This window comes from Myodes glareolus, chromosome 2, assembly GCF_982192425.1.
Source record: "Myodes glareolus chromosome 2, mMyoGla1.1, whole genome shotgun sequence".
In the NCBI taxonomy this organism is placed as follows: Eukaryota; Metazoa; Chordata; class Mammalia; order Rodentia; family Cricetidae; genus Myodes; species Myodes glareolus.
The window spans coordinates 130,354,232-130,369,234 of record NC_142027.1 but is presented as its reverse complement, the minus strand read 5'-3'; the positions used below and the strand labels follow the sequence as shown (position 1 = coordinate 130,369,234).

The following is a 15,003-nucleotide window of genomic DNA, read 5'->3' as shown; positions in this document are numbered from 1 at the left end:
CCAGCTGTGGTCTGTAGGGGCCACCTGTCTCTCCCTCCTCAGTGCTGAGATGACAAGTGCACACAGTCACAACAGCCTTCATGTGTCAGTTTAGGGCCTCACATTTGTGTGACAAGCACTCTACCAACTGAACCATCCCCCTAGTGCTGGAGTTTTGTGTAAGGGTAAAAAGAGGGCATTAATCCCATACATGAACTCACCCTCAAACCTCATCACCCCCAAGACTCCACTGCCTAACTCCTGTGGGGTATAATCACAACCTAAGAATATGGAGGTTGGCAAAGAACTGGCCCTCTAGCCCAGCTGTCCCCTCCTGTCCCCTGACAGTCATCTCTCCTGGAGACCTCAGTGTGGTTATATCCTCAGATTCCAGAATTCCACCCCCCGTGAACTACCCTATGTGATTGGGTGGAGGTGACAAACTCCAGTCAGGAGCAGGATGCTTTTCTGAAAGCTTCCTACCAGCATCCCAGCCACCTTTAGCACGTGGCAGAGCCCCTACACTTGTCCCATTGTCACATACCCAATGAGCAGCCGGAGCCTGAGGACCCCCAGTTACCACCTCACTGCTGGCCTGCTCGGGCAGCTTTGTCTGCCTTTCCCAGACCTAACATCTGGTGTTCCTTTCTGTTTCTAAATAAATCATGAGACTTCAGTGGTGGGTGGACAGGGCCTTGTTTCCCTAAGAAGGGAGCACAGAAGTATTTTATTACACTGCTGGCCTGTCACCTTGATCCTTTAAAGAACACCCCCTCCACACACACCACTCAAGGCTTTGGCTTTGGGGATATGACGCAGGGCTGCCGCACACTGCTACATAACAATGGAGGTTATTGCATCCCAGAATAGAAACTGCCTGTCCCTCCCACCACCCCTGCCCCCTGCTCCCCAACCTCTGGCTTCAAGTTGATTTCATATGAATCTTTTCCTTTAGGAAAATGCTCTTAACTGCCCCTGTCCTCCACCCCATGAAGTCATCAGCGGTCTCATGAAGTATCTCACCAAGACACAACGATGCTACCCGAAGCTCCAGCACCCCACTTGTTAGAGTCACCCTCTGAGTTTGGCCTTGAATAAGTCACCCTGCATGTTTCCCCTGCAAGCATGGAAAAATGGATTGCTTATCCCACACCAGGCTCTGGAGGGATGGTCTTTCGTGTCAGACAGAATGTCCCATAAGTCCAAGTCACCCATAGTAGCCTCAGTGTTGATCCACTCAAATGCACTTAGCTGGGTTTAATTATAGATAGAAATTGCATCTCAGAAAGCAACACAAAATCATTTACACAGCTGGAGTTTCCACATCAAATCACATGATTCACTTGAGGCTGCAGCAGGGACCGCCTTTACAAAGATAGAATAATGCTCACGCCTGGGCTCAGTAGCTCTTGTGTGGTACTCGAAAATCGTATGAATTGCCATGTCTAGCAGTTGCATCTTTCTTCTTTATACAGAGTAAGCAAAGAGGCTGGAGATGCTGAAAGGCTAAGACCATTGTCCTCGGCACTGAGTGGAACCTGGGACACTCCCAGAGAGATCTCGAGGGGTGGTTCAGTGTCTCTGCACCCAGTCTTCCCACCAAAGCCCTACCATTTGGGGGATGGAGAAGGCTTTGCTGTCCACAGAAAGGCCGTCCCAGAGCGACCAGAAACTCTGTCCTCGTCTCCCACTTCTCAGAGCATGGCTATGTCACCCCCGCCCAGGGACAAACTACCGAGCCCGTCGGCTGCTCTCTCAGAGTTTGTTGAAGAACTCCGCAGAAAGAGGGCCCAGAGAGGTCACCATTCCTCTCTGCACCTGGGGGAGGGGCCCACGCTCCCTATTTTCCAGACCACTGGGGCTTCCTCACTTAGGAGGGGCAGAGCCAACAGCGATGAGGGAGACCTCTCAGTGTGGACCCGGGCAAAATCTCCTCTGGGAGCAGAGGGGAACCCCAAGACCACAGCTGGTCTCTCACGGTCCACCAGTCTCAAGTGTATCGCCTCAGAGGACACTGAGGACATGGCCCTGCTGCCTCACAAGCAGAAGACACGGGTTGGTTCCTGTGAGTCCCTCTTAGAGTTGGGACCCAGCACAAGGAGAAAATCGGGCTCTCCCGCGGCACTCAGGGACCCCAGCCCTCCTGCGGCACTCAGGGACCCCAGCTCTCCCGCGGCACTCAGGGACCCACTCTTATCACCTACCCTGCGGCCCAGGAGACGGTGTCTGGAGTCCTCTGTGGACGATGCCGTCGGCTTAGACCTTGGGAAGGAATCTCTCGTCTTCCAGAACCGCCAGTTCTCTCATCTGATGGAGGAAACTCTGGACAGTGATCCATTCAGCTGGAAGCTTCCAAGCCTCAACTACAGACGCCAGACCAAAGTGGACTTTGAAGACTTTCTCCCAGCCATCAGGAAAGCCGGCACTGCTTTGTCCGCGGCTGCCGGAAACGGGAAGGAGGCTTCAAAACATCCGAACGTCCACTTTGAGACGAAAGAGGCCGACCGCTCTTTTCTCTCGGGGATCAAAACCATTTTGAAAAAGAACCCAGAATCTAAGGAGGACCCTGCTCACCTCTCTGACTCCTCCTCATCCTCCAGCTCCATCATATCCTTCAAAAGTTCAGACAGCATCAAGAGTGGTCCAAGAGTCCCAAGACTCCAAGGTGACGGTGGCGAGCAGATGTCCCCTGAGCACAGAGAGCCTGGCACCATGAGGAAAGGTGATGACGTTGAGAGCATCATGAGGAAGTATCTCCAACCGTAGGGTTTGGTGCAGGTAAGGACGACAAGTTAGGTCAGCCCCAGGCCAGGCAGCCTCCAGGGATATGGGGGTTATGCTTTAAATCCTGGGGTGGCTTGCTCCAAGGTGTCAGGGCTGTAGCTGAAATCACATATGGCACCATATGATGTAGGAGGATACAGCGGAAAGCAGAGGTCCGGGGGACAGTGCTGACCGAGGGGAAGACAGATGCTGGCAGACAGCTCGGTGGCTAAAGTGCTTTCCCAAGAATGGCGACTTGAGCTTGGATCCCCAGCACCCATGTAAAAACCAAACAGGCGGGAAGCCAACCTAGGATGTGGAGACCAAGGAGCCCTGCCTGACATCTGGGCTAAACAAACAGACAAGCCCTGGGTACAGAGAGACCCGGACGCAACATCTAAGGTGGAGAGAGACTCTAGGAGACTTCACTTGCTGTCAGTCTTAGGCCACCACAGGCATGTGCTTACACATCTGCACACATGTGCATCCACACACATGCAAAAGTGAGTGACAGGTTTGGGGAGGTGGCCCAATCAATGGACTGTTAGCCCTGCAAGCGTAAGGATTCGAGTTCTATCCCCAGAACACACGTAAAAATTGTCGACTGTAGTGGCATGTACGTGTAACCCTGGCACTGGAGAAGAGGTGACAGTGGGAAGCAGGGGCTCATGGCCAGCCATGCTAGCCTAGTTAGTGAGTTCTAGGTTGAGTGAGAGACACCGTCCCAAAAGGCAAGGAGGATATCTCCTGGAGAAGAACTCCTGAGGGTGTCCTTCTCGTCCTGACAGGCACACACATGTATGCACACAAACACATGTACACATATGCACATATGCACACAAAGATGGTACAGGCCTTTTAGTGGCCCCATTGAGCCTTCTTTTCTTAACCTCTTTCCACTGGGGGCTGAGGGGGCTGGTGTGCATTCTATCTTTGGAATGCTCTCACTGAGCCACCGAAGGTCAGATTGGAGAATGCACGCCAGACGGTGAGATCAGCTTTATCTGTGGAGAGAAACTGGACCCCCAGGGATGGGATGGAAACATGTGCAGAGTCCAGAGCCCAGCAAGAGAGCAGCCGGGTTTCCTCCACCTCATCTCTGTTCCCAGCCGGAATCCTACTTCTTCCCTAAGCCAAGCGCAGGATAGGTGTCCCTCCCATGCAGACCGACTGCTGTCAGATGCATGTATCAGCTGCAGCTCACTGCTCACAATAACCCAGAGGTGATTAGCACTAGTTACCATTTATCCCCATTTGCCAGGCAGACCAACTGAGGATCAGAGAGTTCAAAATCACCCAGGCAGGCCTGAGGCCCTGAACTCCAGAACCCTCCCATCTCTCTCCAAGGCTCGTCCTTAGGTCCAGCACACAGGTGTCTTAAGAAAGGAAGTCATTGCTGCTCTGTATGCCACACACAGGCAGCACTAATGTTGCTCTGGCGCGCAGGTGCTCAGTGTGGGCACAGCCACAGCCCCCAGGCCTCCTGGAAGCCCAAGCTCACGCTCACCTGCTCCTCTGAGAGGTACCCTCAGCCCATGGTCAAGTCACTGCCCCCTCCGCAGAGACCAGCTCGAGCTATATCTGAGCAAATTAATTTGACTTAGCATGGCCTTCTCTCTGCTCTCAATTACTGAGTAAAGATCTGATATTCATTTACATTATTATGCTCTCAGGGACGGGGAAGCAGTTTCAAAGGCCAAGTAAAGGGCATGCATCCGCAAGGGGATGGTGCTTGGTACACACTGGCCCGAACACCTTGTCTCTGCCATTAGTATTTCTTTTAACTCAAGCACCCTCTTCTCTCTGAGGGAAGTTCACTCTACTGGGGAGCACCGACCGCATGTCTCCCAAATTCCCAGGCTGGGGTTCTAAACCATACCGAACAGCCCAGATAAACCCCAGGTCCAGCCCTCCCTCCCCACTGCTAACCATGAGACCGTGGGTGGGCCATGGGGCCTAATCAACATCTGTGTCTCCAGTAGGGTGGGTAGTGGACAGTAACCAGTAATGAGAATTTAAAAGATTAGCTCGGTTAGTGTTACATGCCTGTGATTCCCATGCTGGGGATATTTGGGCAGGAGGGTCACAAGTTCAAGGCCAGCTTGGGATATATAATGAGACCCTGTCTCAAATACAAACACACACACACACACACAGATGTCCACACACATTCATGTATATATACATACACATTTTATACATACATGTACATATATGCACACATATACATTCATACATACATGTACACATTCTCTCTCTCTTTCACACACACACACAGAGAGAGAGAGAGAGAGAGAGAGAGAGAGAGAGAGAGAGGAAGAGAGAGAGAGGAAGAGAGAGAGAGAGAGAGAGAGAAATACAAGCAATGGAAACAGCCTGGCCTCAGCTCAGTGGAGAGCAGGTAGTTTTAACCTTGACACTGTGTCCCGTGTGGCCTCCTTCCCATCCCTGTGATCCACTCACAGAGAAGAAAGGTTACAATGGCTCGGGGTTCTGGAAGCTCTGGTCCATGGCTCCATGGCTTTGGGCCTGTGGGGGAGTACTCCAAGGGTGGGCAGGGAAGAGGAGAGAGAGGCAGAGACTAGGATCTATAGTGGCCTTACAGGGGGTTCCCCTGAGTGACCCCAAACAGCCCACGGGACCCCTACACTGGAAGTTTCCACACATCCCACTAACATCAGGTAAAGAAGCCTTTAGACTTGGGCCTTTGGGTACTGCACAGATCCAAAGAATAGCAACCCCTTAGAAATCTGTCCTGCTTCCTCCAGAGGCATCCCCCCACACACCCTGTGTTCTCTCTAGTAAGCCTCCCCATGCCAGGCTTGCCAGCCTGCACCTCATTCTTTAACTCCTCTTTGTTTGCTTCCAGCCTCCCCAGACACCGGGGCCACCAAAGACACCCTACTCCAAACCTGTGGAGAGAAAGAGAGAGACCCCCAAGCTCCTGGGGTCCTCCATCAAGAGCCAGGAAACCTGGCCACTCTCAGGATGTGGGACAGGCCCAAAGAGACATGCCCCAGCAGGCCACCAGGCTGAACATATGCTTGGTCTGTATTAAATAAAGTTGACTTCCTTGGGGTCTGTGTGGCTTCTCTGTTCATGACTCTGTTGGGAAGCAGGTGGGGGAGCAGAGCGAGGGCCCAAAAGATGGAACCAGCCCAAGGACCTGATAAGATGTGTTGAATGTCATCTGTTCCCTCCCACCATGTCTACTGGCCCTGGCCTGCCTCTTCATCAGATCATGGCCTGAAGTCCACTTTGGGTATCTTCCTCTGTCACTCTTTGCCCTGTTTTCTAAGACAGAGAGGCTCTTTGAGTGTGCACCGACTAACCCCCCGCCTGCCAGGCTGGCCCCAGACATCCAGGACAACTCCCTCCCTAGTGCTGGGATTACAGCTGTGTATCTGGGTATTAGTCGATTTTTCCCGTGCTAAAACAGCATGACCAAGGCAACTTAGAGAGGGAAGGGCTCTTGGTTCCTGACGGATAAGAGTCCATCACCATCACGGTAGAAAGTCGCAGGCATGGTAGCTAAACCAGGACGTGAGGGCTCTCACATCATGAACCATGAACAAAAACAGAGAGAACAACTGGAAGCAGTGTCAGTCTTTAAACTCTCAGAACCCACCTCAGTGACATACTTCCTCTGAAGATCATCTTCCTGAGCCTTCCCAAACAATGCCACCAGCTGGACACTGAACACTCAAACACAGGAGCCTATGGTGGACATTCATTCAAACCACCCCAACCACCAAGCTGAGATACACTTTCAGGCTCTCATGTTTGTGTAGCAAACACTTTACTGACTGAGTCATATCTTGGGCCCAGATCATTGTCCTCCATCTTCCTGTATGCACACATTTACCTCCTTCCCATCCTGTTTTTATTGCTCTTCTTTGTGAGTATACAAGAACACATGAGCCCTTAAAAGCCCAACACCCTGAGCACACAAAACAGGCCATAACTGTGTCCCGTGTGTTCCAGAACCTGTGAATATGCACTCCCTCAGCCCCACCCACACCCGGCCCCACGCACAGTCAGCTTCACCCACATCTCAGCCCTACCCATATAGCCCCTACCACACTCAGCACCATTTACACTCAACCCCTCCCACCTCACAGTCCCTCCACACCCAGCCACTCCCACACTCAACTCTACCCACAACCATTCCCTCCCACACTCAACTCTACCCACAATCAGCCCCTCCTTCTCACAGTCCCTCCTACTTAGAGCTCCATCCACACACAGCTCCTCCTACAATCAGCCCCTCCTACTACAGCTCCACCCACTCACAGCCCCTCCCACAATCAGCCCCTCCTACTACAGTTCCACCCACTCAAGCCCCTCCCACAATCAGCCCCTCCTACTTACAGCTCCACCCACTCACAGCCCCTCCCACACGCAATTCTACCCACAATCAGCCCTGCCTACTCACAGCTCCACCCACTCAAGCCCCTCCCACACTCAGCTCCACCCACAATCAGCACCAGTACCCACACTTCAGCACACTGGAACCATAAACTGCATTGGGCACATCTTCCAGCCTCACAGCCAAGATACCTTTTTCTCTCAATCTCCTCGAAGGAGTCAGAATAGTAATCACCAGTTAAGAAGAGACAGCTAATGGTCACTGACCACGCACTGTGTGACTGCTGCTGGGCCAGCATTTTGCAGCTGTCGCCTTGCACTGTTACAGAAAGGCCTGCAAGGTAACAGCAAAGACTCCTTCTTGCAAAAATAGAACCAAGCGGGTGCCACACACAGAACTGATGAATCCCTGAGTTGAGCTGCTGTGTGAATTGTGGGTGTGTCCTGTTTGCCAGGCTATTGGGGGCAGTTATGCAGCCTCTAGGGCAGGAGCATAGCTGTCTCTTCTCAGTTCTGGGGGATGGATGCTGATGAACAAGAGGCCAGCCCTCTGAGGACTGTGGGAACCCCTTCCTTCCCCCTGAACTCCTCCCACCAACTCCCCTCTCTGCACATCTGGAAGCACCCACCCTAATGAACTTTTTAAAACTTGATTGCCTGTCTCTAGATAAGGTCATGGTCTGGCATCCTTGCTGTTAAACTTCGATGTTTCTCTCTTGTGTTGTAAGAATAGACACAACTGAATCAAAACAGCGGGAGAGAGAAAGAAAAGACACCTCCACTCTGAGCATGGTCAGTGGGGACAGTGGGAAGGAGGGGGGCTGAGGGCTTAGACTGGGGTAGGTGCAGTATACCTGGGGTGCAGTGGACTCCTGTCTTCCCAAAGAACACAGCAAAGAGTTCCCAGACAGGGAATGGATGATCAGCGGGATTGTGAAGAACAGACAGGACCTCTGTGGGTTCAAGGTCCTGGTAGGGAAGGGGACATGACACAAAAGCCTACTGGGCTTGGCCATGGGGAACTTAAGGTGCTAAAGGACCCCCCCAAAGCACCCACAGGGTCGTAGGTCCTCTGCCAAGTCGCTCACCTCCGTAAGCCTCTGTTTCACATCTCAAGAATGGGAACACTGAATATTAGAGTCCAGTGAGATTTGAAGAAACGGGTGAAACGAACGCCATCATTTTCTTCAGACCCACAGAAGAACCATACAAGACGAAAGACCTCAGCCACGGGGTTCACCAGGAAATACTAAGGCCTGGGGGCTGAAACCAATGGCCACGATGTTGACTCTGCCAGGGACCATCTCCTTCTTGGCGTACAGATTGCACTGTTTGTGTGTCTATAAATGCCTTCACTCTGTCCATCTGTCCTCACACACCTTCACTCTGTCCATTTGTCCTCACACACCTTCACTCTGTCCGTCTGTCCTCACACACCTTCACTCTGTCCGTCTGTCCTCACACACCTTCACTCTCTCCGTCTGTCCTCACACTCCTTCACTCTGTCCGTCTGTCCTCACACACCTTCACTCTCTCCGTCTGTCCTCACACTCCTTCACTCTGTCCGTCTGTCCTCACACACCTTCACTTTGTCCGTCTGTCCTCACACACCTTCACTCTCTCCGTCTGTCCTCACACTCCTTCACTTTGTCCGTCTGTCCTCACACTCCTTCACTCTGTCTGTCCTCACACACCTTCACTCTGTCCGTCTGTCCTCACACACCTTCACTCTGTCTGTCTGTCCTCACACACCTTCAGTCTGTCTGTCCATCCGAAGTCTCTCTGAACTTGTAAACTTCCTTTCACCACATTCGGGACAGGTCGGAGTTCACCCTAACTGCTTGGTTGTGGTGATCCCTTCTTTAAAGGCCTGCTATAAATGTGACCTCTTTAGATGGTACCAAGGTGGCTTGCAGTTTTAGAAGATCACAGTTTGACTTATGGCGTGTACTGAGCAGTAGTTTGTGACTGTTTAACACTTTAATAACAACGCGGCTATCTGTGTGACCATCAGGTAAACATGTCTCCTCTCCCAGTCTCGCTCCCAAAGCAAGGCTATTTTGGATATTGGAAATAAATTCACACGGCCCTCTGTGTCTCATGGTTCTTTTGAGCCTGGAATCCAAGAGCTCCTGGGAGGTTCTCTATACCTGAGCTCTCACTCCACCAAGATTTGTAGTCACCCACTCAGTGCCAGGCACCAGTCCCCGTGCTGAGGACACATGGGATGGCAAAGGGACAGGCAAAAGGCCCTGCTTCTCTGGGGGACTTTGTAGTTGCAGAGACGCAGACAAGAAGCGAGGGAACAAATCCACGGCCAGAGAGCGAGACTGGGAGAGTAAAGCTGAGGAAACCCTTGTTCTCGGAAACACGTTTTTATAAAGGAAAAGTGTCATCAGCTTCCGTCATGTACACTGACGCCTCCAGAAAGGTCAGACCTACTAACAAAATGAGGCTTTCCTCCTTCAGTCAGGAGGATCATTAAGAGTCAATTTGCTACACCAGACCTGGTGGCTCACTCCTGTGATCCTAGTACCAAGGGCAGGCAGGAGGATAGCATGCTGGAGGCCGTCTGCGCTCTGCAGAGTCTGTCTCCAAACAACACAGGGCAGGGAGACAACTCAGTCAAAGTCCTGCTGTACAAGCGTGAGTTCAGATTCCCCATAATCAGTGTGCAAAGGCAGGGTAAAGCTCACCCAGTACCGGGGAGTCGGGGCAGGAAGAGCCTCTGGCCAGCCAGCTCGTATGGCTGAATCCAAGAGTGCCAAGTTCAGCAAGAGACCTTTGCTCAAATAACAAGTGGGGAGAAACAGAGGAAGACACCAGACATCTGCTTGTGGCCTGCATGCCCAGAGAATAAACTCCCCACACACATGCGCGCGCACACACACACACACACACACACACACACACACACACACACACACACCAATGTACCATCCTACAATACAAACCAGATGTTGCAAAAGGTGGTGAGAGACATTGCGTTACTAAAGGCCCCTGACCTAATGGGCTCAGACTGTGCTCAGGCAGGGATGAAGCAGGGAAATCCCTTTCCAACTCCAGGCACTGAAGTTCAGAGAAGACAGAAACTGCCAAGAGTGGGAATCTGAACCCAGGGCTCTGAGACCAGATTTCAATAGTCTTGGCAATAATGTAGCAGCCGAGCCTGGCCCTGTAGCTAGGAGGGCAGCTGCAGGGAATTGCCTACAGGCTGCAGAGCTGTCCCTTCCCCAGCTCTAGACTACCAGCTGTCTCTTCCTTGACTCTCAGGCCACGAAACTGCCCCTGCCTCCAGCTCTCAGGCCACGGAACTGCCCCTGCCTCCAGGTCTTGGGCCATAGAACTGCCCCTTCCCTGGTGAGGAGGTGAACCCTGTCCTTGGGATCAGGCATAGATTGATCCCGAGATCATCCCAGCTTCCTCTTGCCCTCATTCTAGTACCTCCTACCTTAGAGTGTGTTTCTGAGACAGTATCCAGCTTCTGGACTCAGCATTACCCTGCCTTTGCCTTGCTGAGTTAGGGTGGCAGGTGTGTACCACCTCTGGCCCCAGCACAGCTATTGTCCCAGGGGATGCAAACTTCTACTGCCCCTCCCCCAGCCTCACATGGGAAAGGCTGAGGACATGGCCCTATGTGTCCAGCCTATTTTCCCATCTGTCTTCAGGGATTCCCACGTCATGCCTGGTGGCTGGACTGACTTGCACCAAATTGCCATGGCTCGGGATGCCACTGAATGGCGCAGACAGCCTTTTCCAGAAACACGAAGGACCTGAAAATGATTCTCACTGCTGGAGATCCACTGACCATCTCGGTTGGAGCTGGGTAGCCACCAAAGCTCAAGGTCAGTGGATGGCTACTCACCATTGCCCAGAAATCCTAGTGGGGACAGGCAAAGTACTGCCTATGGCTGAGGGCAGACACGTGGCAGGTTTACCTGTAACCAGTGCAGATGGGTCCCATCACATTTCATATAGAGAAAGAGGATCAGGGAGGGAGCCTCCATCACCTACAGTCACACAGCAATTTGAGACCAAATTAGACCACGCCCTCCCTTCCACCCCCCCCCCTTGTTGGTCATACAGGGTTTGTGAGGATTGTAAGTAACCAGGATGCACAGGGAAATCCTGTTAGCATGTCTTCATTTTTGTCTCAAAAACTGGACCCCCCTCTATGTCCCGAAGGGGCCCAAATGCAGGCTGGTTATATGGTCAGACACTCTAGAGTCTCCTTGTGCCTCAGTTTCTCTCCTAGAAGGTCAGATGACACTGGCAGTACTGGATTCATCTCACGAACTTCCTCAAGTCCTCTTGGCTTCATCTACCGACTAGACAGCCCAAGGCTTCCTGAAGCATAGACGTTGCTATGACAACATATTCTATATCCACTGCTTGAAGCCAAGGATGTGGGTCTCGGGCTCCTCCCACCCCTTGTTTTGAAGTGGAGACTGAAGTACCTGTGGCGGGAACATGGTATCCTGCGCTCCTGTGGAACCGATCTGGAAACGGTCCAGGAATTCAGGATGTACCAGGGGCCTCTTTCCCTCTCTCTTCAGTCTGGTGTCCCTCTCTCTTAGTCTCATACACAGATTGTGGCGTCCCTGAATTTTCCCTGGAGAGCCTGCAATAAGGCCATGGCAAACCATGACATGATGCTCAAACAGATGCACGCCCTGCTCGACCTCAGCACCTCAGAGGCATGTATTGTCTCCATTCTTAGCATTCGTGCACACGACCCAAAGTCAGGCTCTAGAGCGAGGCCTGGGATTGGAGAACACGGGATCCCCATGTCTGCCCTCATGGGGCCATTCTGGCCTTTTCCCCACGCTTTTGTCTTTCTAAAAAAAAAAATCTTCCTTCCTTCCTTCCTTCCTTCCTTCCTTCCTTCCTTCCTTCCTTCCTTCCTTCCTTCCTTTCTTCACTTGTTCCTGAGACAGTCATTCAAAGGAGTGTTTGCATCAAAATCAAACATCTTGGCCAGGCATGGGGGTGCATGCCTGCAATCCTATCCACTTGAGAGGCTGAGGCAGGATCGGAGCCTGTGAGTTTGGGGACAGTCTATCCGGTGGGCGTCAGGCTGCCCTGTGTGACTGAGGTCCTACCTCCTAAAACAATAATCAAGCAACCCCAATGCAAATAAGAGTAGCCACCTCAGAGATAGTAATTGGGGGTGGGGGAAAGGTGCCACTTGACACGGAGAATAGAAATGCCACATAATTGGGCTCTCCAGCTCCTGGGTCAGACAGCAGTGTGTCCTCAACAGTCAAATCCAAACTAGGTGGTTCAAGCATAGACACGGCTAAAAAACAGGCCTGGAGTACACACACACACACACACACACACAAGGGAGGCAGAATGTCTCAATATACAATGAGCGCTTGGTGGGAAAGAAAGAGGGGTGTGTGTCGATACACAATGAGCGCTTACTTCAAATTTTTAAAATGGAAATCAAACGGATACCAAGTGTATCAGTGGCTGCTCCTGGTTGGGGCTCACACTTGCCTCGCCTGCCTTCAGCTCACCAGGAGAGCCCCTTCCTCAGACCATCAGCTTCCTTGACTTCCAAGTGGCGGCGAGTCTCTCCATAGCCCCCCACTCTGCACTCCCCATGATGGTACAGCAGAGCCCACAACCCTCCACAAAGTTAAAGTCCACTCAAGCGACCCTTGTGCCCTCCCAGGTCACCACTGTGTCTGACAGCTGTGACACTCAGGACTCAGCTCCTGATCGATGCTGAAGATATTCACTGACAAAACAGTCTCCCAGTGGTGGGCACAGCTTCACATGGGGTCAGCCCAGTGAAAACAACTCAGCCCAGGCAATGTTCCCAGTGAGGAGAATGGCGGGCAGGGAAGCTGAAAGGAAACTGAGGAAAGAGCCACATCTGCAGGTTGGAGAAGAGCTTCCTAGGCAGGGAGGGCAGCCAGCGCAAAGGCCCTGAGGCAAGAGCGGCCATGGCCTTTGAACACCTTTAGGATTCTGACCTCCACGGAATGACGTGAGCAAGGGGGCAGAGAGCAGACAGCTTCTGAGAGGAATCCTGTAGGGACATGCTCTGTCTGGTCCAGAAGAAAAATTATCCACATGATCTATAATAGCCATATTTTTAGTGTTGAATAAGTGAGTAATTTATTAAATATATGACATACTGAGAGGACCGGTTCAGCCAACATCCTGTGAAAAATAGAGAGACTTGACCAGGGGCCAGGCCCTTGGACAGCACCAGCCCATAGAAACGGATCCATCCAGTGTCCAGCTTTTGCCTCCTTCCAGGTCCCCTAGCCAGTGTCCCTGCGAGGTGAAAGCTGTTTTTTGTCCTCCCCCACCCCCAAATCTGGTGGAGCAGTTCTGGCCGCAGGCTAGGGAATATTTATGTCCTCTTTTTCTAAAGGTAAAGGATTTCTTAGGGATGCTGATTAGCACCCAAGCAGCCTCCAGGCCACACGTAAATACACAGACCCCAGCGTTCAGAGCCCCATTTGTCCAGAGAAAACGAGAACAAAGACACTGGAGGACTATAAATACAGGGCTGGTCTCTCCAAGCGGGGAGTCTCTTCCATTCTACTCCCTCCCTTTGTTGACTCATTTGATGGTTTATGGATGCACTCACCAAATGCCTCCAGGATGTTTACTGTGTACCAGGGAGCCCCAAGGCTCAGGAACAGGCCCCATCTATAGAACACCTAACAGCTGAGTGACAAGATAAGGTAACAGGGGTGTCAATTGGAAAATAATAACAATGCTCTTAACCATGACCTTCTTGCTTTTTAATTGAAGTCTTCCCCCCACCACACACACACACACACAGGGTTTCTTGGTAGCTTTGGAGACTGTCCTGGAACTAGCTCTGTAGAACAGGCTGACCTCGAACTCATAGAGATTTACCAGCCTCTGCCTTCCAAGTGCTGGGTTTAAAGACGTACGCCACTGCCTGGGGAGGTCTACTTTGTATATAATGGCACCCTCCAAGGGAAAGGATGCTGTTGTCTGTTCTGACAAATGCCATCACCACTGATCATTTCTTGCTCACTTCGGGCACAAGAGAGGCTGTGCAGTGGTTAGAGCATGCGCTGCAGCGTCTTAGAGTTTGGGTCACATCACCAGGCACAGGAGAGGCTGCGCAGTGGTTGGAGCATGCGCTGTAGCGTCCTAGTGTTCAGTTCACATCATCCACGTAAGCCAAGTGGGGCATGATCCTATAGTGCCATGTCCAGGGGATCTGACCTCCTCCTCTGGTCTCCAAGGGTACTGTACACAAATGTACATACTCACACACAGAGACTTACACACGTAAATTAAACCGTTTATTCACTTCAGTTGCCCGTTTGCTGTTCTGTCCCTTTTAAAGTTTCCCCTCCAGACACCTCTGCCCCCCATCCCCATCATCACAGCAAGGTTTTCCTGTAGACAGATTGTGCCGCTTTGGGGATAGGCCTCCTTCACTGAGTGAGTTATGAAACTGCTGGATGAATCAGAAGTTCATTTTTAAATGTTGAATAATCTTTCGTTGTCTAAAGAAGCCACAGTCACTCTATGATTTTCCTACAGACGACCATTCCCAGTTTGCAGTGAGGTCTCACCGGGGACCCTGGGCTCATCTCTGTGGACTTTTGTTCTCATTCTCCTGGACTAACACCTAGTGGCTGAGCATCAGAAGTCTGTAATACTATGCATTTAACTTGGCGATAAATCACCAAGTGGCTTTCCATCAGGAATGTACATTCTATCCCTGGAAGAGCAGGGGGGATCCAGGTCCTTCACATGCTGGCCCACAGTGGCTAGGACTGGTGGTTATAATTCCCCTTTTGGTGGTTGCCCGGCAGAGTCTGTTGTGCTTTTACTGGGCATTTCTCTGATGTCTAATGATGCTTAGTGCCCTTTGCAAGTGTTCAT

At 51.7% G+C, this 15,003-nt stretch overlaps 1 protein-coding gene across 1 annotated transcript in view; it reads left to right on the top strand.

Annotated features, from left to right (window-relative positions):
* The window catches only part of Myo18b (myosin XVIIIB), a 201,965-nt gene extending 196,142 nt beyond the window's left edge, over positions 1–5,823 (top strand). The window contains exons 42-43 of the mRNA XM_087898172.1: positions 1,455–2,757; positions 5,612–5,823. Coding sequence (XP_087754298.1) covers positions 1,455–2,745 — 1,291 coding nt within the window. The 3' untranslated portion in view covers positions 2,746–2,757; positions 5,612–5,823. The remainder of the gene's footprint in view (positions 1–1,454; positions 2,758–5,611) is intronic.
* The last annotated feature ends 9,180 nt before the right edge of the window (positions 5,824–15,003 follow it).